The 24,350-nt window shown below is 41.2% G+C and overlaps 1 protein-coding gene across 1 annotated transcript in view; it reads left to right on the top strand.

Annotated features, from left to right (window-relative positions):
- Positions 1 to 24,350, top strand: part of ASIC2 (acid sensing ion channel subunit 2) — a 370,223-nt gene that overhangs the window by 274,913 nt on the left and 70,960 nt on the right. The window contains exon 3 of the mRNA XM_069089922.1: positions 6,336 to 6,463. Coding sequence (XP_068946023.1) covers positions 6,336 to 6,463 — 128 coding nt within the window. The remainder of the gene's footprint in view (positions 1 to 6,335; positions 6,464 to 24,350) is intronic.

The raw sequence follows: 24,350 nt of genomic DNA, 5'->3' as shown, positions 1-24,350 counted from the left end.
GAGGAAGGAAGGAAGAGGGAAGAGGAAGGAGGAAAGGAAGGGAGGGAGACAGGGGAGGGAAAGAGGGAAGAAAGAAGAGAGGGAAGAAGGAAAGAAGAAAGGGAGGGAGAGAGGGAAGAAAGAAGAGGAGGGAGGGAGAAAGGGAAAGAGACAGAGAAGGAAGGGAGGGAGGGAGGACTTATTAAGTACTTGCTATGTGTCAAGCACTGATCTAGGCACTGGAGATACAAAGACAAAAATAAAATACTCTATTCCCTAAAAGAGCACCCAACTGGGGCATACACATAAGTATATATTAAAAATTAGTGCCTCTACTTGTGATTTCATTGATTCATAGAACTCCTAGGTGAGGAAACTCCCTCTTATGATGCCAAGCAGTCCCTTCTCTGCAGCTTCGAGCCTTCTTGTCTAGAGAGCTGGTTCAGGCATCAGGCAGCTGGGTAGCACAGTGGCTAAAGCCCTGGACCTGGAGTCAGGGAGATCTCCAGCCTCAGAGAATTATTAGTAGTATGATGCAAGACAAGTCACTTAACCTCTGTCTCAGTTTCCTCATCTGTAAGATGGGGATAATAATAGCACCTACCTCCCAGGTTGTAGTGAGTATCAGATGAGAGAACATAAAGACGGTGTTCTGCAAACCTCAGAGTGCTATGTAAATGCTTGCTGTGCTTGTTGCTGACTTGCCCAGGGTCACGTGGCCAGTTCTGCCCAAAGTGAGCGTTGGACGGTTAGTGCTCTCCCCACTGTATCATGCTGCCGCTCTTAACCAAATGCAGGCAGGCGAAGTAGAAAGGTGATTTGCAGGTGGGAGGAGGCACTAGGAGATTAGGGAATCAGAAACGGCCTCATGTAGATGTCACCTGAGCTAAGGGTTTGAAGGAGTCTAGGGGTAGGAGAGGAGTTCATTTGACACCTGGGGGACACAGCTGGTACAAAGGCATGGTGATGGGAGATGAGAGATGTCCTATCCGAGGAATGGAAAGTAAACCAGTTTGGTTCCACTGAAGAAAATTTAAATGTCATTAATGCATAATGAGAAACTACCATGAGTAAAACAATGTATGAGGTTCTGGGGATGGAAAGAGAAAAAGCAAATAATCCTTGATCTCAAGGACCTTACATTTTATTTCAGTCATGACAACCCTTCATGACTCCATTTGGCATTTTCTTGGCAAAGATACTGGAGTGGTTTGTCATTTCCTCCTCCAGCTCATTTTATAGATGAGGAAACTGAGGCAAACAGGGTAAAGTGATCACACAGTAAGGGTCTGAGAGTGGATTTGAACTGAAGTCTTCCTGATGCCAGGTCCAGTGCTCTATCCAGTGTGCCAGCTAGTTTCCTACTTCACATTTTACTTTTGTCTACTGGGACAAGGGGAGCCTGAACACAAGTAAATACAAAATAGATACAAGGTCCTAAGGAGGGAGAGCATTCCAAACATGGGGAGACAGCCTGTGCAAAGACATGGAGATGAAAGGTAAAATATTGTGAACAGTTCAATCTTATTGGAACAAAAAGTGTATCAAGAGGAATGTGTACCATGAAATAAGATAGGAAAAGTAGTTGGGAGCCAGATTGTGAAATGTCAGGCTGAGGGGTTGGTGTTTTATCCTAGAGGTGATAGGGAACCATTGAAGATTTCATCTGAGAGGAGGGGTGGTAACATTGTCACATCTGTGTTTTAAGAATGTCAGGTTAGGGGTAGCTAGGTGGCTCAGTGAATAGACATCGGCCCTGGAGTCAGGAAGACCTGAGTTCAAATCCAGCCTCAGAAACTTGATAGACTTACTAGCTGTGTGACCTTGGGCAAGTCACTTGACCCCAATTGCCCTGCCTTCCCCCCTTCAAAAAACAATGTCAAGTTAGCCACTCTGTGGAGTCTGGAGGTACAGGAGACAATTAGTAAAATTTCCCCTCTCCTTAAACTCCCAGCTGCAATCCCCTGCCCTAGGGATGAACACATTTTTGCACACACACATACACATTTCGTTTCCAACCTCATTGAAAAGATGGTGTGGGAGCTTCCTTAACTTGCCATCTCCAGTTCTCACAACTTCTAGTCTTCGTTGCATCATTTTGTCCAATCTCAGAGGAAGGATTATCCTTACTGCTCATGAAAGCAAATCCCTCTCCCTAAACCTTCCCTCCCACCTCTCCTGGGATCTCATTCCAGTAATCTTCCTCCATCTATCCTCTATCAGTTATCTCTCCCTCACCCTAGGATCCTGCCTATAAACATGCTCAACTCTCCTTAATCTTAATGGAAAAAAATAATCTTTCATTGCCCATCCTATCCCAAATCATCTACATCAATGGCATCAAATTCAAATAGAAATGAGAGCCACTAAGCTATATGGAAGTATTCCGAATGCCCACATATTGACTTAGAAAACCACATATTAGCATTATCTTTGTACAATATGATACAAAGTAATGCAATGCAATACCCCTGGCAGATGTTAATTTCTTAAATTTTTGTTAAATATTTCCCAATTATATTTTAATCTGATTCCTTAAATTTCACACCTCTATAAAATTACTGCTTTCATTCTTACTCCCTTTCACTCTGGGTCCCTGGATTATTATGAAATTACTCCATCCTGGCTGGCTTTTGCCCATGTCATCCCCATGTTCACCACCCTTCTTTAATGTCTCCTGGTATCACAAGCATGCCAGTGGAGAAATCTGACTGTCCCCCTGCCACCCCTAACCCTCTCCCTAGAGCCAACTGACCTTTTCTTCTTATCATATAATTATGAAGCAACTAAGTAGCATGATAGACAATGTCAAACTTAAAAGTCAGGAAGACCTACATTTGAGTCTTGTCTCAGAGACTTACTAGCTGTGCACTTCTCTGAGCCTCAGTCTTCTCATAAAATGGGGGGGGGCGGTAATAATAGCCCCTACCTCAGAGGGTTATTGTTAAGGTCAAATCAGGGAATATTTGGGAAAAGTTTTGTATTACATAAAGTGCTTACTAAATGACATGTATTGTTATTATATGTCTTTGATATCTTTTCCTCTTGTCCTTCAGAGTTCCTCATTGATACGTTGTAACCTATTTACCCACACCATCTGTCATGTGCCTTTCCATTGCTCTCTGTGTGATGATAATATTAATTCTTCAGAGACTGTTATATTCCATGGCATGCCCCCATATCACAACACTGGTACAAAGTTGGTATTTAAAAGATTGGCCTCTGTTTTCATGGGGAGCTTTCCCTTGGTTGCTAAGCCATATTAAATTCTAAAATATCACTCCTTTCTGCTACTTGTGTCTTTTTCCATTTTCACCATCATCCCTAAGACAAGCCCTCATCAACACCCAATCGGATTATTGAAACAGTGTCCTAACTGCTTTCTGCCTCCACACTCTCTCTTTTCCAATCCATATTTTGGCTCATAGATCTCTAGATGAACATGTCCTTAGAGCACAGGTGTCAAACTGAGAAATGAGAACTGCAACACTCCCCAGTGTGGTCCAAACAAGATGAAAATGCAGTTGGGAAATGTTTAATGAAACAAACAGAAATGTAATACAGCATAGAGGATGATAACTTGTAGCTTTCTAAGTCAATATACAGTCTTCAAGGATTCATTTCTATTTGAATTTGACATCACTGCCTTAGAGAAGGTCTGTTCCAACCCCCTCATTTTACAGATTAGGAAACTGAAACTCAGAGAAGTAAAGAAAATCGCTCACTTACAGGTAGCAAGTGGAAGATGGGGGATTTGAACTCTGATCTTTCAAAGCCAGAACTAGTGTTCTTTCCACTGTGTGCAATGCTGCCCCTTTTTATTGTAATTATTTTCTGTTCAAGTATCATAAATTTTGAGCTTCATGGAACATTATCTAAGTTGTATAGCTCCCCCAGTACCTAGAACATTTCTCCACGCTAGTAAGTGTTTAATAAGTGCATATTGAATTTAGTTGAATTCCTGGCCCAGCCAGAAGCATTTCCTTGGGACAAAGGAATGTCTGAGTATCATGATTTCCTTGACATTCATTTCTTGTCTACCACCCAAGTTTTCTGTCCAAGGTCCTGAGCATTTTCCCCATCTTCCACTGTACATTATATATGTATATATATATATATATATATGTATGTATGTATATACATATACACATGTATGTATATTATTTAAATATACTCTGTGTGTGTGCATGTGTGTGTGTGTGTGTATGTGTGTGTGTATAATGCCCTGGTCCTAATTATCTTCTTGGTCCTTGAATGCATCCCTTAGCTCTGGGCTCTCTAGCTCTGAACTGCTCACCTGGCTGCTAATTCTCCAGTCTCTCTGCCTTGAATGCTGGCTTCCAAGAATTCCCTGCCTCCTTCCAAGGAGTCCCTGCCTCTTTCCAAAGATTCCCTACCTCCAGTCTGCTTCAATGACTGACTTCCAGTGTTCTCTTGCACTCAAGCTTAACCTTGACTTTCTTGGTCCTGGTTATGTAGCAGCCCCAACAATTTCTGTCACTCCAGGGCCTTTCTCAATTCCTAATTCCTCCCATCCTCCTTCCCCTCTTGTCTTCCCCCCATCTTCCCTCCCATCCCACTGATCCTCCTCTGTCCCTTTCTTTTCACCCCTTTATGCATTTCTTTTCAAATATTCCTTGATTCAGGTTTCTTTATTCAGACTTACTTTTGCTGCAATTACTTTAATGAGAGATAACTATCTTCAGAGCTCTTTGACTACCTCAAATTTCTATAGATATTAGCTGAAAGCCCTAGCTTGCACAATGAGCCAGATGATAGCCTCCCAATACTTCCTCCTAAAGGCCATTGCCCCTGAAGGGGGAGGGGGATACTAAACAAAAGCTCTGCCATTAATAGGCCACCTACACCTACCCATCTCACACCCTGCTATTTCCCCTTAGATACTATTATCCTTCCATCATGCTCCTTTAGGGGATGGGTGAGTGGGTGGCAAGGCAGACCATTAAGCATTTTCTAAGTCACTTAGTTTCTCTTGGCCTCAGCTTTCCCATATTTAAAATGGGTATGACATTTTCCCTACCTCCCAAGGTCATTATGAAGATCCCATGAGATAGAGCAAAAGACAGTCTTTCTGTAACCTCTAAAGCAGCACTCCAAGGTGAGATCCAGAATTAGTACATTGCTATAATTAATATAGCTGTTATTATTCTTGCTTTGAAAATAATTAGCCATGTGAACCATGGTGAGTCAGTTATAAAAGATGAGTCAATATGAAATCCTCTGTTTGTAGTTCAAAACCCTTCCTAAATCATCCCCCTGTGTCTTTCCAGCCCTCTTAGACATTGCAACACCCACCACATAAACACCAATAGACCCTGAGATCCAGTGACATTGGCTTAAACAACATACACAACATCTAGGTTTCCTAATTCCCAGTCAGGTCCTCTTTCTGTCACAATGAATTCCTTCCCAATGATCCAGGCCTGCCCAATGGCAAAGCCTGTTGACTATTTCCTGAATGCTTCCTCTGTGGTCCTATACCCACAGGGCTCTCCTTACTCATCTCTGCCCCTTCCAGCCCATTTAAGACCTCACCATTGATAGGAAGCCTCTCCTGATCTCCCTTCATTCTTCTGCCTTTCCCCATTTTTCCTGTATATGGTCTGTTTGTTTTTGTTGGTTACATGTTGACTCCCCCAGACTGTAGGCTCCTGGGGAGCAGGAGCTTTCCTTTGTCTTTCTCAGCGTCCCCTGTGCTTAGCACGGATTCTAACACAAAGTGGCCATTCATTTGTTTATTGACTCCCAGACTAGGATGTCCACTTGCTATATCCCCTCCTTGACACTTGACCAGAGCATCTTACCTTTTTATCATTCATTCTCTTCCCATCATTCATTTCCTTGATGACACCTTTTTCTCCTTTTCCTCATATTAATTTTCATATTAATTGTAGTTTGTAGCCTCCCTACACCTACCTCTCATTATCCTCTATATATTAGTTTTCAATTTTTCAGAGATCGATGCATTCCATGTATATATATATATATATATATATGGAATATATATACATATATATATATACAACACCTGTAGAATGCCAGCATCTCAAAAAAAAGATTTTGATTTCTAGATGTTTATGATCATTAAAGGAGCTTTGCAGTTAATTTCCTGAAGGCAATTCAGACTTGTATCCACTGGGTCTATGGAAATTAATGAGTGACTCATAGGCTGTAAAGTTATTTCCATAGTATGGATTTGGAAACTGAGGCACAAAAAATAGATTAGATGAGTGAGCATGGGGGAGGGGTCCCTTTAAACTTTTTGACCCTCCTGATTTCATGAAGTCAATTGCTGCTAATCAAACAACTCTCCCTTTTCCTGTTTCTTCTTTCAGAGGAAACGACTTTTGAAGCTGGAGTGAAAGTTCAGATTCACAGTCAGTCGGAGCCACCCTTTGTCCAGGAGCTGGGCTTTGGCGTGGCACCAGGATTCCAGACTTTTGTGGCCACACAGGAGCAGAGGGTAAGTCCTTGGTTCGCTTGTGCATCTGGACAATGGTTGTGGGCCTACCAGTGTTTTCTGATATAGAGGAAAGAGAGCCAGACTCCCTTGGAGTCAGGGAACCTGGGTGGCAATCTCAACCCTGTCACTGACAGGCTGTGTGTCTTTGGACAAATCATGTGGCGTGGGTAGCTTCATCATTTGTAAAATGCTGATATTGGATTAAATGATCTTTAACCTCCTTTACAGAGCTAACCTAACATAATTCAGTGTCAGGTTTATTGTTGTCATTGTTGTTTCCTCGGTTAGACTCCAAGATGAACAGAGAAGAAGAAGTCCTGAGTTAGGAGAAATCCCTTTCCCCTTCAGTGGGAAAAAAATGGAGATTCAATCCCCTGGCATGTGCTCTGAGTGGATCCAGGTTTCCCCCACTAGGCCAGGTCCACCCTGCCAACTCCTGAAAGTAGAGTGTGATGAAATCTTTTTGATTTCCTCTTTAATTCACTAGCTATTTATTTTCTTTTGAAAATGTTTCCTTCTGTTGTTAGGAATGTGCTCGTTCTGAGCTTTCTGGAACCCTTTGTAAAGAAGTCAGTTGCTAAGATGTTGCTAAGGGAAATCGGCTGATCAAAGCCGATAAGCAGCTCTAGCTACAGTATGGGAATGTAAGTTAATCAGATAGGTCTTGGCCCGAGCAAAAGAAGGCAATATGTTGTACTCTCCTAGAGAGTAATGTAGATAAATGCCTTCTTCCTATTGGAGAATACTGTCTTAGAGAGAAGAATGGAACAATGCCTCTTTCTGATTGGAGAAGCTTGCTCTTGGGGAAAAGAAAGGTCTTAGATTAGAAAGCAGAAACTATAAACACAGGAAAGCTGCATTTTCTTTCCTATCCCTGATTATTTGTTTTGTCTAATAGCTAAGACATCAAGAGAATAGGAAAGGGCAGGCTATTTGGTCAGTAGAAATAGTCAACAGGCTTTGACATTGAGCAGGTCTGGATCATTGGGAAGGAATTCAGCGTGATAGAAAGAGGACCTGACCAGGAATCAGGAAACCTAGATCCTACCCCTGATAGAATTCCTGGTGCTAACTGCATGATCCTAGATAAGTCATTTTCTGGACCTTAGGCGTTGTCTGAGCTCCCTTCCCCCTCAGATATTCTCTGATTCTACATGGGTGAGGGAAAATTCTGACACGGTTATGCAGGTTCATAAAAGGAGTCAAGGTTCTGTCTCTTAAGTGAAGGGCAGGGATAATGGAAGGAAAATAACACCTAAGCACACTGAGAGGGTTTTTTGTTTGTTCCTTTCGTTCTGTTTCTTAAAGTTTGCTCTAAAGTATCTTTAAATAGATAATTAGATTAAAGTTGCTTAAGTTTTACTCTCTCTATATGTGTGTGTATGTATATATCATATATATATATATACACACACATTAGTCAATAATCAATAGTCAATAAACATTTATTAATTGCCTATTAAAAGCCAGGCACTGGACTAGATGCTGAGGATGCAAACATGAACAAGAAAGACAGTCCCTGCCCTCAAAAAACCTACAATCTAATGAGGTGAGACAATACACAAAAGAAAGCTGAAAAACTGGGGCTGGGGGAGTGCAGGAGCATGATGGGGAAACTAAAGAGATCCAAAAGGATCACTGCCAGATGTCAAAGAAGTCCAACAGGAGTGAGCTAGGTGAGAAACGAGATATCTGAGGAAATGTTACTCTGCTTCCATATCCTTCCAAGGAGGAGTTTACAGCTCCGTTCTCCAATTAGAGGGGCAGAAGGTAACGATGAGCTGTGACTGGATCTTGCAAGATGATAACATTTTCCAGTGATGAGTTTACTGGGGGCATGATTGAGGAGCAAAGAAGTCCAAAATCACATTAGATAGGGTAAGGAAGTGGACCTGTGATTTCAATGGTACTGTGGTATAAAAAAACCAACACCACCCCTTTCCACAAGTATACTTTGGCACCCTCTGGGCAATTTACAGTATTTGAGTCTTGCCCAGATTTCTGAGAGGTGAAGTGACTTGCTCAGAGTCACACAGTCATTATATGTCAAAGGGAGGAATTGGAAGAGGTCTCCCTAGTTTCAAGGTCTAATCTTTAGCCACTCTACCACACTGCCTTACACACTCAGACACATGTGTACAAACACATATACATTCATGTACATATGTATGTATATACATATAATTCTATAATCATGGAGATCTGTGATTTCATCAGTGTAAGGAACTCCTCTCCTTCCTTAAGATCAGCAACTCCTCTGAAGACATTAAAATACAGAGCTATATAGCCAGTGTGTGTCAGGACTTGTTGGATTAAATAGAATTTGAACATGGATTGTAACCACTCTAGCCATGGGAATCTTACCACTCTTCATTGGGAACAGAATTCTGGGCTGACCTCCAGGGGCTTCCCACCCTATCCGAAGCTCAAAGAAAAGAGGACACAAGGATGATGCTCCTCCAAATAGTAGCAAAAGCTTTAGATCTCCTCCCTCTGGTATGGGAAGTTTTGCTGAAAACTTAAGGAAATAGGAACTAAAAAACTATCAAGGACCCTTGTTCTAAGACCATAAGTTACAGAGGAAATCTGTGTCAGTGGATAGAGTTTCTCCATGGGGAATTCTCTACCAGGATGAAAGTGAAAGTGCTAACCTTAAAGAAATTAATATTATTAGCTAATAATAACTGTATTAAGTACAAAAACAGTAACTTTGTGCTGATGATAGCAGCTGGAATTTGTGTAGGGTTTACCGAGCTCTTTGCAAACATCCTCTCATTATCCCCATGTGCAAAAATCATCTCATTTCTTTAGAATCAAGCATCCAAACCACCACCCCAGCTCTTAAAGGAGCCTTCAGTAGCCTCTCTATAGCTGTCACCTCACAGGGCAGTGACTGGATTCACCGTCTATGAAGGTCTCATACAAACAGAGGTGTGCTGGTAAACGTTTAATTGCTAGTTCTCAGAAAACCCAGGGCACACTTTGAAGTTTCATCCACATTAATATTTTCTCCACCACTTTCTGAAGCCCAGAAATCAACAGGTGGTTATTGTCCTTCTTTCTCGAAGAGGATGAGGACCGTGACATCAGGGAAATGATGACATGACTTGCAGTTGACTTTGATTTGAGTGATGGAGGGCTGTGCAAGGTCACCAGCCTCATTTTCTCCTCCAGATCCATCTGGGTCCACTGACCAGATATTCATCAGGATGACTGGAGATGGCCCAGGATGCAGTGGGAGACCCTGGCCCTTTTAGGGTAAGGTCTTTTCAGGTTCTCAGTTTGAGTGAGGTTAATGCCCCTTCAGTGAAGAAGCCTCTTTAAGAAGTGAGTCAAGGGATGGGCCCTTTAATAAAAAAAAAAAAGAAATAAATAAACAAAACATCAAACCCTGATTTGTAGCATTTTGCCAAGTATAAGTACTCACTGAAAAATTAAATAATTGGGCTCTCATGAGCCAGTACAAGCTGGTCCCAGTGTACCCCTGTCAAACCACACAGAAATAAAATGAACAATGAATAGTCATGTTATTTCTTACTCCCTTGCTACTCGAAATTAGTTTCCCTGAGGAAGGAGACTGCATAAAACCATAGTTTTATGTGGGAGTTAGAGAGACTCTCAGAGAGCAACTCCTTCCTTTTTTTCAGGTGAGGAAAATTAGGCCAAAAAAACCCCATGTGATTTGCCTAAGGCCCCACAGCTATCATATGACAGGAAAGCCATGCTTCTGTTGCTCATTCAATCTTAGCTAAAACCCCCACCTTTCAAGAAGCCTTTCCCAATCTCCCTTAATGCTACTACTTTTCTTTTCTTTATTATCTCCAGTTTATCCTGAGTGTGTGTGTGTGTGTGTGTGTGTGTGTGTGTAGTTTGTACATAGTTGTTTGCCCCCATTACACTGTAATATTCTTGACCACAAGGACTAGGTTTCTTCCCCTTTCTTTGTATCCCAAGCATTTAGGATGCCTGGTATGCAGTAGGTACTTATTAAATATTTCTTGACTTGATGTGGCAGAGCCCAGGTCCTCGAGTCCAAATCCAGCACTCCTACTATGATGACTCCTATGATACACTTCATACTTCCTTTTATCTCTCACCCCCAGTAGAGTACATAGCACATAGTCAATATTTAATAAATGTTTGTTGAGTTCATTTCAGTTCAATTGTAACAGGACTCAACCCTGCCATGTGAGATCAATGGAAAGAACAAAGGATGCTGGCCATGAGAGAAGAAACCAAGATCAAGGTGGGGGGATGGGTGGCAGGTGAAAGCTATCTACGAATATTTGAAGGCTTGTTATCTAAAAGAGAAACTAAGACATACTTTCTATAACTCCAGAGGACAGAATTGGGACAAAATATTGCACAAGTATGTGATGTAAATTATTTTTGTTGTTTAGTCTTTTCAGTCATGTGCAACTTTTCATGACCCCATTTGGGGTTTCCTTGGCAAAGATACTAGAGCGGTTTGCCATTTCTTTCTCCAGTTCATTTGACAAATGAGGAAACTGAGGTAAACAGGGTAAAGTGACTTGGCCAGGATCACATATCTGGTAAATATCTGAGATCGGTTTTGAAGTAGTCAAAAGGAATCTTCCTGACTCCAGGTCCAGCACACTACCCATTGAGCTACCTGGTGCCCAATTCTACTTGGACTCCATTTTTTCAACGGTTACTAAGCACCTGCTAAGCTTCAGACATTGTGTGGGGGATATAGAAATTTAAAATGTCACAGTTCTTGCCCTCAAGTAGATTACATTCTAATAGTTGGTATATGGCACATATACATATGTGTGGGTGGAAGTTACGGAGAGGTAGATTTAGGCTACATATGAGAAAAAAAAACTTTCCAGAATTATCCAAAATGGACTGCTTCAGGAGATGGCTAGGGTCTTTATAAATGGAGGTTGACAAGAAAAAACTGGATGACCTCTTGTTGGAGATTGTGTATGGAGGATCATTATTCAGAAGGACTGGACTAGATCAGGGGTGGGGAACCTACAACCTCAAGACCACATGTGGCCCTCTGGGTCCTCAAGTGCAGCCCTTTAACTGAATCCAAACTTCACAAAACAAATCCTTTTATGGGATGAAGTTTGGGCCACATGTGTCCTCAAAGCCACATGTGGCCTCAAGGCCACGGGTTCCCCATCCCTGGACGAGATGGTCTTTGAGGGGCCTTCAAAGTCTGAGAGTGTCTGGTTCTTAGAGGACTCTGGGAGCCTTCTCATCGGCAGTGCCCTGGACCTGTTTCATCCAAAGATGCACTTAGCATATGGACTATTGCCAGTAAAGCTCAAGAGACAAGAAACAATCACTCTTTTCTGTCTGCCCCATCCTCCATTATACCTAACAACACTGGTTGAGAGTTTGGGAAGGCATACAGTTCAGCTAATCCATGAGTCTCTATTCTGCAGCATGTCCACTGTTCCTCTGCATCCTGGGTCTTGCCTCTTGCTAGTCAGGCACTCTATCACTGAGAGTCTTCAAACTGAAGCTAGATAACCAGGTATCAGGGATATAGATGGGATTGTTATTCAAGTATGGATTTACTGCATGGCTTCCCTTCCAGCTGTGAGATTTTATTTCTGTGATGTCAAGAAAAACACATAGCTTGAAATTTTCCCCTTTGCTACTAGCTTTGTCTGTGGTATCCAGTGAGACCTAACAGAGGGTAGAAAGGAGGTGATAGACATTGACATTCATTTTTTTTCCTGGCATCCTTATTGAATGTAGAGTACTAGATCAGCCATGGGGAAAGAATGTTAACAGAGATAAAAGAGCTGAACTCTGCCTTTGGGGAACATTCTGCCGAGCAGACAGGGAATCTGAATGCATACACCTTATAAGGATGACCTTATAACAATCAGAAAGCAAGATAGGATCAGAGTCAAAATATTGCACAGGTATGTGGTGCAAATTCTACTCAGTACCATAAATCCAGTAGTTATGAAGAACCTTCTAAATTGTAAGCACTCTGTTGTCAATGATGGATGGAAGATTTAAAATGACAGAGTTCTTGCCCTCAAGGAGATTACATTCTATTAGCTGGTATCTGGTATGTACACTAATGCTTGGTACAAAGTAGAGTATGATAGAGGCAAGGGAGAGATATAAGCAAAGAGCTATAAGAAAATTTGAGGATACAGATTGCTTTTTTTCACATTTTTAAAAAATACGTAATATTTTATTTTTCTCTAATTCCATGTTAAAACAATTTTTAACATTTTTTTAAAGTTTTGAGACCCAAATTTTATCCTTTTCCTTTCCCTCTTCTCCCCTTTCCTAAGATGGTAAGCAATCAGTTATTAGTTATAAATGTGCAGTCATGTAAAACATTTCCATATTAGTTATTTTGTACAAGAAGACTCAAATAAAAGAAAAAGAATGGAAAAAAGAAAGGGAAAAATAGCCTGCTTCAGTCTGTATTCAAACAATAACAGTTCTTTCTCTGGAGGAGAATAGTATGTTTCATCATTAGTCCTTTGGGATTGTCTTGGATCATTTTATTGCTGAGAATAGCTAAGTCATTCACAGTTCTTCATCAAATAATATTGCTGTTACTGTGTACAATATTCTCCTGGTTCTTCTCACTTCTTTTTGTATCAATTTGTGTAAATCTTTCCAGGTTTTTCTGAAACCATCTTGCTTGTCATTTTCATCTTGTCATTCCACCACAATCACACACCACAGCTTATTTAGCCATTCCCCAATTGATGGCCATCCCTTCGATTTCCAATTCTTAACCACACTACAAAAAGAGCTATTCTAAATATGTTTGTACAAATAAATCCTTTCTCTTTTTTCCCATTGTCTTTGAGATAAATATAATTTGCGGGTGGGGAACCTGCAGCCTCAAGGCCACATGTGGCCTTCTAGATCCTTGGTTGCGACCTTTCTGTGGAGTCCGAGTTTTACAGAACAAATTCTTTTATTAAGGAGATTTGTTCTATGAAGTGTAGATTCAGTCACAGAGCCACACTTGCAGACCTAGAGGACCACATGTTGCCTTGAGGCTGCAGCTTCCCCACCACTGGACATATTACCTTTAATTGGTGGAGAGGTTCACAGAAGATTCCATGGAGAAGTTGCCACTTGAACTGGGCCTAGAATCAAGAAACATTTTGATGAGGGCAGGAAAGGGTGACAGACTTTGCAACCAGACTTGCACCTTAACTTCAATCTCAACTCTGCTACCTACTCTGTGACCTTGGTGAGGTCATTTAACTTCTTCAAGTGTCATTTTCTTCAGCTGTAAAATGAGAGAGTTGTGTTAGATGACCCCTACAAACCCCTTCCATTCCATGGCTCTACCCATGGCTAGGTAGAGATTTGGAGGTAACATATTCCATGTATGAGGAAATTTTGCTCAAACACACAGCCATGGGAAAGGATAGAAAGTACATTGTCCAACTAGAGCATGGAGTACTTGGAGGGAAATCTCATGAAATAAGCCTGGAAAGGCAAGTTGGAAACAGATTGTAAAGCAGTTTAAATGACAGGCTTAGCAATTTGTATCTTTTTATTTTCTTTTTTCTTAGGGGCAAAAGGGAGTCACTGAAGGTTTTTGAGCAAGGGAAGAACTGATATATTCTTACTCGTAAATCATATTGACAGCTGGATAGGGGAGGGATAGTTTGGAGAAGAGAAAGCCTGGAGATGAAGAGACCATTTAGGAGATTATTATAACAGTCCAGTAAAGTGGGGTGAATGAAATACATCAAGGAAAACTTTCTAGAGAAGGTGAACTTTGAGCTGTCTTTTTTACAGAAGGGCAAGGGAAGAGAACAAGCATTTACTTTGTACCTACTGTGCATCAGGCACACTTCTAAGTACTCTACAAGGGACAAAGATTGACATTTCTTCCTGAGATGAGAACTAGATTTCTGATATTTCCTGGAAAGGGACAGAACATCAGTCTCTTTCTTTTCTAACCTTGAGCCCAAGGAAATGAAGTATGACCCACAAGGAATTAGTAAAGCAGATCAATTCTAAATTTCCAAAGAAGATACAGAGGCACCTTTTGTATGTGCTTTGTTCCTTGAATATAGTGAGAAGGAAGATTCTCAGAGCTGCTCAGATCTCAACTGGCTGGGAGAAGGGGATGTTCTCTCAAGGACACAGGCAGCATCTGGCGAGCTGTTTTGTTGCCATCCTGTGCCCTAACAGCTGCCAGGGGGGGCCCTCCCTATCCAGACTGGAATGCACAGAGGAATGGGGAGTCGGAATGCTGTGAAGGTAAACAGTGACAAAGAAGCCTGTGAATAAGCGTCAGCAACGAAGACTCCCAGCTCTAGAGATAGTGATTGGGGTCAATGGAGATACTCCACATGCAGCTTAAGGGGCAGGACCAACCCAAAGGCCCAATAATGGAGCAGGTGAAGTTCATTAGATTATAAGCTCCTTGAGGGAAGGGAATGTCTTTTGTTGCCTCTTTTTGTATTCCCAGTGCTTACCATAGTGTCTGGCATATAGTAGGTGCTTAATAAATGTTAATTAATTCTGTAAGCCCCTCATCTCCACGTAGACATTGGCGTCCTCACCTCTCCATCAGCCAATACCCTCACAACTCTCCCTCCCTACCATCAAAACTTGCAGTCAGATCTTTCATTTATATAAGATGTGGATGACTGAAAGAGCCCAAAGTGAAGTCCCCTTCCAGAGACATTTATATTTTAAAGGTGTTCCCAACCTCTGTTGGTAACTTTGCCTCTCGATTTCCAGTAAACCTTCTCTTACCTCTTATTCAATCAGCCAATAAGTCAACAAACATTTATTTATGATGCACTTACCACATGCCAGGCACTGCACTGGGGATAGTCAACATGAAAGGAAATATAGTCTAGGGTCCAATTCATAAATCAAACATAAGGATCCCTATAGATGCCACATATTACCATTATCTTTGTTCTATTTCATTTTTATTTATTTGTTAAATATTTTCCAATTCTATTTTGATCTGGTTTGGGCTACACTGGGGAGTGTTGCTGGCAATTATTGGCTGGGGGCTTATGTTTAACACTTCTGCCATCCATATGCCCATGAGAAGTAATCAAGGCATTAGCTGATTACATTAGAAGTGATATTGTTGTTTATGTTGTTGCTTTACCAAATAATCCCCATACTCTCTGACACAAGATTCTCGTATCTCCAGGTTTGGGAGCCCCCAGTATGGTAGAAGACTACTAGACTTTGAGTCAGGAGAAACTTGGGTTTGAATCCCACCCCTGACCTTTGACATTCTGAGCTTCAGTGTGTAGATGCATCAAGTTGTTGTGAAGATCAAAAGAGATGATATATGTGAAGAGCCCTTCAGACCTTATAGTTCTGTGTATTGGGGCATGCCCAGACCTTCTCTGCTCAATTCTGGATGGCTGCATGCATTCACTCGGCACTTGGACACCTTCAGCCCCAGGATGCTTCCGATCAGTCATATGTGACTCAGTGCCAAAGGACACGTGTGACCAATCCTAGAAAGGGAGAGGAGGGAGAAGAAAAGGAATGATTGACATATTTAACCATTTGACCTACAGATCACCTTACTTATAAATACATGTCAGTGTCTGGGGATTCTCTCCCAGAATAGAACATATGTCTTGGGAACACACATAGCCAAGTAGAGGAAGAACCAGTTCCCTCTCTGCACCCACCAGGGAACAAACATCTCCATCCTGAAAGAATTAAACAGATACCAAATTAGATTCATTTTGAGTTGATAAGCAGACGCACAGTGATGCCTGACCTTTTTGGAATAAGGAGACTCCTCATTTTCTCTTTGATTTCCTAGCACCACTCTCTCCCTCCCCCAAGTCTGCTTTTTTCTGGACCATGGATCATAGACTGAGTTTCTAAATGTAAGTCTTTTTTAAAAAGTACCTTAATGGGGCAGCTAGGTGGTGCAGTGAATAGAGCACCAGCCCTGGAGTCAGGAGGACCTCAATTCAAATCCAGCCTCAGACATGTAGCGGCAAGCACCCCAAGCGTCCTCAGGGTTTGCAGCTACCACAGGTTCTTGGATCTGCTTTGTTAAAGGAAAGCAACTCAAAATGGGTTAGTTAACAAGCTTACTTTAATCAGTCAGACATATATCGTTTACCTTGTTCAGGAGAAAAGGTCAGCACCCTGAACCTCAAAGTATACAGGCATAATTATCAAGACAGAAACATCAAGTAGACAGATTTCCAAACTGTCCAACCATTACATCCATACCCAGTCAACATCTGGGTTTCCACATTCTGGGTTTTTCAAAGCCGGGGGACTCTCAACAACGGCTTCCCAGAATTCAGATCAAATCACAGAATACTTCTCAAAGTGAGTCCCAAAACAAAGCTACACATCAGGGCTTATATAGCCTTCTCCTGGCTCAGAGAATGTAACAACCTTATTGACTCACTGGCCAATCAAGAAGTATCTACTGAAAAACAAGCCTCCCCCACCCCAGGCTTCAGGTGCACATTAGCCTAGGGGCAGGGAAGATCTTTAAAATTTACATTCTTATTACATTCGGCCCCAAGATCTTTCATGCCCATAGCATAGACAATTTACTTTTGAATTAGCTCTGAACATTTCTTAGGTCACATTTTCAAAGTACAGAACTAAAGTTACCAAAGTGGCTACTGGCCCTTAAACAAACACAAAGTACATAGATAGCATTATTACCTCAATTCAAAACAAGAGTTCAAATAAAGTTGGGGGGGAGGGGTATCCTTCCCCTCACACAGCTCCAGCCCCAGCTTCCAAGCACAGAGAGGGGGCTGGGCAACAAAATCAACAAGGTGGGGTCCCTGGGGATCCAAGGCACTTCATCCCACCCACCATAGTCACAAGTCCCTACTCCCCCTGGGTCCCAAACTGTGGGATGCAGCCAGGAAACACACTCAGTGCCCCTGCTTTGCTGCTCAGTTCTTATCTTTTCCTGTGGCTGAATTCTGAACTCCTGGGCTCCTTCTCCTCCCGCAGGCGGCAGCCGCTCCTGGCTTCTGCCCAGGTCCCGATGCAGTGCGCTCACCATTCCCGCTCTCAGCAACGCTTCACGAATTTGCGTGTCATTACAAGACACTTGATACATTTACTAGCCATGTGACCTTGGGCAAGTCATTTAACCCCAATTTTCCTCCCCCCCTTCAAAAAAGCAAAAAAAAGTACCTTAAAATTAATTTTACTTTGAGAAGACCCTGCAGCCTCACTTTATTAACTTCAGTCATTCGTTCATTCAACATGAACCTACACACACACACACACACACACACACACACGTTTTCATATTTACTCTAAGTCCACTTGTTTGCCTCTTCATTCCCTGGGCACTTTCTTTTTCTGCATAGAAGCTAACTGGAGTCTCAGAACTGTACCAGTCAGATATTATACATATGCCAAGATTTTGCCATTAGAATTCCCCAAATACTACTCCTGTTCTGTGGAAATTGGTCTTTGGACCGGGTCAAACAGTCTCTCTGCCTAGCTACACAAGCGAGGACACCTGTCCCTCCCTCGTCTTCCAGTCTATTCTCTTCTTACACCCACAACTCCACTCACACAAAGAGGGTCTATACTTATACTGTCTTCCTCTCTCACACCCACTCCTTAGTATTCCATCTTCTCTGCTTTGTTCATATTCAATACTTGCTTAATCCCCTCTTAGCCTCTCATCTCTTCTTCTCTTCCTCCTTCTCCTCTTTTTCTTCTCTTCCTCCTCTTCCTCTTTTTCTTCTTCTCCTTTTCCTCTTCTTCTTTTTCTTCTCCTCCTCTTCTCTTCCTCCTCATCCTTGCTCTCCTCTTCCTCCTTATTCTTTTCTTTCTCCTCATCCTTCCCCTTCTATCACTCCTTCCCTCCTCCATCCCCTCTCTCCATCTCTATTTCCATGTGTACCTTGCTGCACCTGTGCCTCTTTCTCACTCAACTCCTACTTTATCCACATAACAACCAGCACTCCATGCTCCATCACAATCACAGCCAGGAACCAGATCTGGCTATACAACAGTTAACTAGAAACAAAAGAACGTCCTAAGGTTCTTTACAGGCCAGGATTGACATCTGTGTGGAAGCTCAATCTTTCCCTTCTATCTGTCTGCTTACCACCCAGCCTTCTCAGTCCTGACATTCAGTCATTAAAACTTCACTAAGCATGTGCTCTGGGTAAGGCACAAAGCGAGGGGCTGTGGATGATACAAATAGAAATAGGAAAGAGTTCTTGCTTTCAAGAACCTTACAGTCTACTGATCTGCTACTTAAATCCTACTTCCTTTGGCATAGATTGATGGCCTGTCATCTCAGATAGTTGACCTTCAACATATATTTGCAGCATAAGTTGAATGAATGAGAATATGGAAAAGGTCAAGCAGACAGTTGGGCTTGGATGTGGGGAATGTCAAGCAATCATTCTGCATTTATTAAACACCTGCTATGTTCCAGGCACTGTGCTAGGCTCTGGGGATTCCAAGATTAGAGAAAGTAAAGCAAAATTAGCCAGTTGTGCTGAGGTAGAGGACAGTCTAATCAATCAATAAGCATTTGATATTATGCCAGGCACAGTTAGGCAGTGGCATATAGAAACATAAACAAAAATGAATTCGTCTCTTTTTCTTAAGGAACTTAATTCCTATTGGACAGTTGGTTGCTGCCCCTGCTCTGTGCTCAGTCATCTTCATTGACTGCATTGCTGACTTTGGAGAGACTCTCCATCTCCTCTTTTGGAGCAATTTGCAACAAGGATCCCCAAATGGGATTATCATCCCAAGCCACACAGATGTCAGATTCTGCTTTCCCACTTGGCTCTCCTACCCAGGCTGTTCACTAAGAATTCCAGGGCACAAGCACCTTACATGCTTAGCATTCTGTAGCTGGCAGCCACTTGCCTGCTGGCTTGGGGCTGAAGATGAAAGCAAATTCCAATGCATTGGCCCATGACTCTGCCAGAGAGGAGGCTGGCATTTCCCAGCCCAGATGCCCAGGTCTTTGTCCCTGGAAAAGGCTGACCACCTTTCTTTGAGTCAGAAGAAATCAAAGCATGGTTCAGACACAAAGAATACATTCCCAGCTGCAACATCAGGCAGATACCATCTGCTTTTAGACAACTCCTCTCAGGCTTCCAAATACAACTTCCTAAGCCATTTCCAATGAGAATTTATCAGCCTAGCACCCTGATCCAGTCTTCTCAATATCTATGTATCATGTTACTTTATTCGAAGTTGAGGTTTGCCACATTAATAAAAAGACAGCAAGAAAGAGAATTGATTACACAAGCCATCAGAGCCTTCGAGAGGAGCCAACATCTAGAGTATATAAACATGTTCCAATGGAGCACAGGGGAGGTCCCAGAATGCCAAGCTAGCTGCTGTGACAGAATCCCATTGGGATTAATGGGGTACATGGTTTCCCATAAACAGACTACATGCAAGATTCAATTGACCATTTAACAGTGCACCTTTATCACCACCCAGCCTGCACAATAGGAATGTCTTCAAGCCCCCAGACATTTTTGCCACTAGATACATTTTTCACCCATATTTTTCCTAGTCAGTCTCAAATATTTTTTTCTCAATAAATATTTTTCTAAAACATTCATCCAATAAATATTTGTTGAGAAACTAACATACAGCAAGCAAGGCATTATGCTAGGGTTTGTGAGAGACACAAAGATGAGAAAAGCATGCCTTTCATCACATCACTGAAACCTTTCACTGACTCCCCAGTGCACATGGAAGCAAATTGAAACTTCTTAGCCTGGTATTACAGAACATCCCCAGTCAAGTCATACCCCCACATCTCCAGTTCCACCTCCACTCCCCATTATTTCCCATCATGCAACCTCTAAGCCAGTCATGGAAGAGAATTGATTCTAAGTGGTAGAACATCTTAGCCCAAGGGTTGTTTGGGGGTGTTTTTTTCGGGCCTCAACAAGCTTCTAGTGCCATCCCCTCTAAGACTGCCTCTCCTATTCATCTTGTATCTTCTAGTTTCTATTTGTTGCCCCCCCCCCATTTGAATGTAAACTCCTTGAGTACAAGGATTGGTTTTCTTTTTTTCCTTTTTCTTAATGTCATCAGCACTTGGCACAGCCCCTGGCATATAACAAGTGCTTAATAAATGCTTATTGATTAACTAGATTGGATTGAATTGAAATGAAATTAATTTAATCAAAACAGACCATGGCCATGTGACAGACATTCCTATATTTCCACCTTTGCCACTTCTCCTACTTGGAATGCCTTCCTGCTTCTCTCTCTCTCTCTCTCTCTCTCTCTCTCTCTCCCTCCTCTCTCCTGTCAATATTTCAGGACCCAGCTCAAGTCCTGCCTCCTCCATAAAGCTTTCCCTGACTATTGCAGTCCATAATCACTTTTTTATTTCTCTGAAATTAGTGCTTAGTACTTACTCCCCTCTTTCTGCAATTTTAACTAACTTTTCATAGGTACCTCTGATTATATCATAGACTCATTTTGCTACAGAAGGTCAGAACTAAGAGGTACTTTAGCTCACAGGAGGTATAATAGATAATTCTGATTACATGAAATTAAAAGGGTTTGTACAAAGAAAATCAATGCAGACAAAATTAAAAGGAAATCAGGAAAGTGGAAAAGAATTTGTACAGCAGGCCTCATCTACCCTAGTCCCCTCATTTTGAAGTGTGGGAAGCTGAAGCCCATGGAGGGGGTAATGACTTGTCCAGGGTCACACTGCTAGTTAATGATAGAATTGAGTCTAGAACTCAAGTTTCCTGATCCTAAAAGTAATCATTTTTCTACTCTACCATGATGTATTTTCCCAGGATATCTTAGATGCTAACTAGTTTGATAGCTTTCTTTTAAAGATGAGAGGAGGGGAGAATTTCCCTAGCTAATGTCAAATAGAATATAGTAACAATGGGATCCAAATCAGACCTCTACATCTAGTGTTCTTTCCAAAACACCATGCGAGGGGCAGCTAGGTGGAGCAGTGAATAGAGCACAGGCCCTGGAGTCAGGAGGACCTGAGTTCAAATACAGCCTCAGACACTTAACACAAAAAAACTAGCCATGTGACCTTGGGTAAGTCACTTAACCCCAATTGCCTCCAAAAAGCAAAAACAAACCAAAACACCATGCTACCTTTCCTTGCTTGCATAAAACAAGAAAAGGAAAAAAGAATAAACATTTATATAGCAGCTACTATGAGCCGTGAACTGTGCTAAGTGCTTTTACAACTATTACCTCATTTGATCTTCACAACAACCCTGTGAGGTTAAAAAAAAATGTACACCTATATTCCTTTATTGAACTAACAATAATAGCTGACTTTTCTATACTTTACAAAGTAAATCATATACATTATCACATTTGCCATCACTCATAAAAACCCTAGAGTTGGTATTATTATTTCTGTTTTATGGATAAGAAACTCAGACCCAAATTGCTGGAAAAACTAGAAAGCAGGTATAGACTAACATCTCACACCATATGCCAAGATTAGATCAAAATGAGTGCAAGATTTGGGCCTTAAAGGTGATATACCATAAGCAAATCAGGAGAGCATGGGAAATTCTACCTATCAGATTTATGGCTAAGGGAAGAGTTTATGACCACACAAGAGATAAAGATTACAAAAAGCATAGTAGATAATTTTGATGACAAGAAATTAAAAAGGATTTGTACAAACAGGAAATTAAAAAGAAATCAGGAAACTGGGAAAGAATTTGTACAGCAAGTTTCTCTAATAAAGACTTCATTTACCAATGTGTAAGGAACTGAGTCAAATTTGTAAAAAGAAGAGCCATTCCCCAGTTGATATCAAAGCTATCTATAGTCATATAAAAATGCCCTACATCACTACTGCTTAGAGAAATAAAAATTAAGACAACTTTGAGGAAACACCTCATACCTATCAGACTGGCTAACATGACAGAAAAAAGAAAATGATGAATTCTGGAGGGGATGTGAAAAAGCAGGGACACTAATGCCCTATTGGTGGAGTTGTGAACTGGTCCAACTATTCTAAGAGAACAATTTGAAACTGTGCCCAAAGGACTAGAAAACTGTTTACCCTTTAACTCACTACTAGGTCTGTATCCCAAAGACATAGAAAAAGAAAAGGACCTATATGTACAAAAAATGCTTATAGTAGTTCTTTCTGAGGTGGCAAAAGAATTAGAAATTAAGGGGATGTCCATCAATTGAGGAATGACTGAGCAAGCTGTGGTATATGATGTCATAAAATACTATTGTGCTAGGGGCAGCTAGGTGGTGCAGTGAGTAAGAGCACCAGCCCCAGAGTCGGGAAGACCTGGGATTGGTTCCAGCCTCAGATACTTAACATCCACACAAACACACACACACACACACACAAAAAAATGGGCCGTGTAACCTTGGGCAAGTTATTTAACCCCAATTGCTTTTAAAAAAATTAAAAATAAAAAAATAAAATAAAATACTATTGTGCTGAAAGAAATGACAAGCAGGATAATTTCAGAAAAACCTGAGAAGACATATATAAGAATTGATGTAGAGCAAAGTGAGTAGAACAAGGAGATCACTGTATACAGTAACAGCAATATTATAAGTATGATTAACTCTGAAAGACTTAGCTACTGTGATCAATACAATGATTCAAGAAAATTCTAAAAGACTCATGATGAAAAAATGCTATCCATCTCCAGAAAGAAAGCTTATTAACTCTAAGTGTAAATTGAAATATAATTTTCCACTTTATTTTTCTTGCTTTTTTGCAAACTGGCCAATATGTAAATATGTTTTGCCTGGTCTCATATATATAATTGATATATTGCATGCCTTCTCAGTCTGTGGGGGAGGTGAGGAAGGAAAAGAATTTGGAACCCCAAAAAATTTAAAGAATGTAAAAAATAACTAAATAATAAAATTTTAAAAGAAAAAGGAACTAAGACCCAAACATATTAAGTGCCTTGGCTATAGTGACACAGTTTTAGAGTATCCAAGACAGAATTCAAATCCAGGTCTTCCCAACTCAGAATCTAGCCCTTTATTCACTTGGCAACACTCTCCTACTGGGACTCACTGCCCCTCTAATTTCTTCATAATTGAATTGAATATCCAGAAACAATATTTCTTTTGAATCCCTGCTTTCCTCCTTCAGTTCCCTCTTTTTGAACTTCATTCTTTCTGATTGTATAGACTTTAGTTTTAAGATGCCCCTCTAAGAAAACCTTGAAGCACAGCATTAACTCAACAGGAATCACTGGGAAATGTTATCAGAAATAGACTGGATTTTCCGGCTTCCATCAAACTTGAAGAGCATAAGTGGCTTTTAAGGCCAAGATCAGTGACCTATTGCCTTTTGGAGGAAATGAGCTGGAGGTAGCTTTTGGTGACCCCTCAGGATTTTGTCAGAGGTTCAGCTCCTTAGCACTACCTAAAACATTCTGAGTATTTATTGATGGCTAAAAAAGGTGAGGAACAGATTGTTTAAGCAGACACAAAACTGCCTGTCAGTAGAGAGAATAAATAGAGAACTCATCATCATTAAGTCAGGGAAATTGACAACAATGGCTTCAGGCCCTGGGTGAGGGAGCTTTTCATGTATTAATTTATTGATGTTAATAGAATACCTCATATTAACAACCCTGAACTAGGGACCAGGTGGGAAATGTAGAAAGAATGATGAAGCAGCAGGCATCACAGTGCACCAGTGCAGTACAGAATATTGGATTGAGAAGATTTGATTTGAGTCTTGGCTCTGCCACTTACTACTTGTGTGACCTTAAGCAAGTCACTTTCTCTCACTGGACTTTTGTTTTCCTCATCTGTAAAATGAAGGGATAAACTAGTTGATCTGTAAGGTATGAAATTATATGATCCTTAGTGAAAAAAATGGATCTAGTCTATAAAAATATAATCTATTTGGGAGAGATAGCCCATACCCATGAAATAATGTAAG

The sequence above is a fragment of the Petaurus breviceps genome, unplaced genomic scaffold (assembly GCF_028583685.1).
Source record: "Petaurus breviceps papuanus isolate PSGF00001 unplaced genomic scaffold, PetGlider_PUasm1.0 186, whole genome shotgun sequence".
Taxonomy (NCBI): Eukaryota; Metazoa; Chordata; class Mammalia; order Diprotodontia; family Petauridae; genus Petaurus; species Petaurus breviceps.
This window is presented reverse-complemented; position numbering and strand designations above follow the sequence as displayed.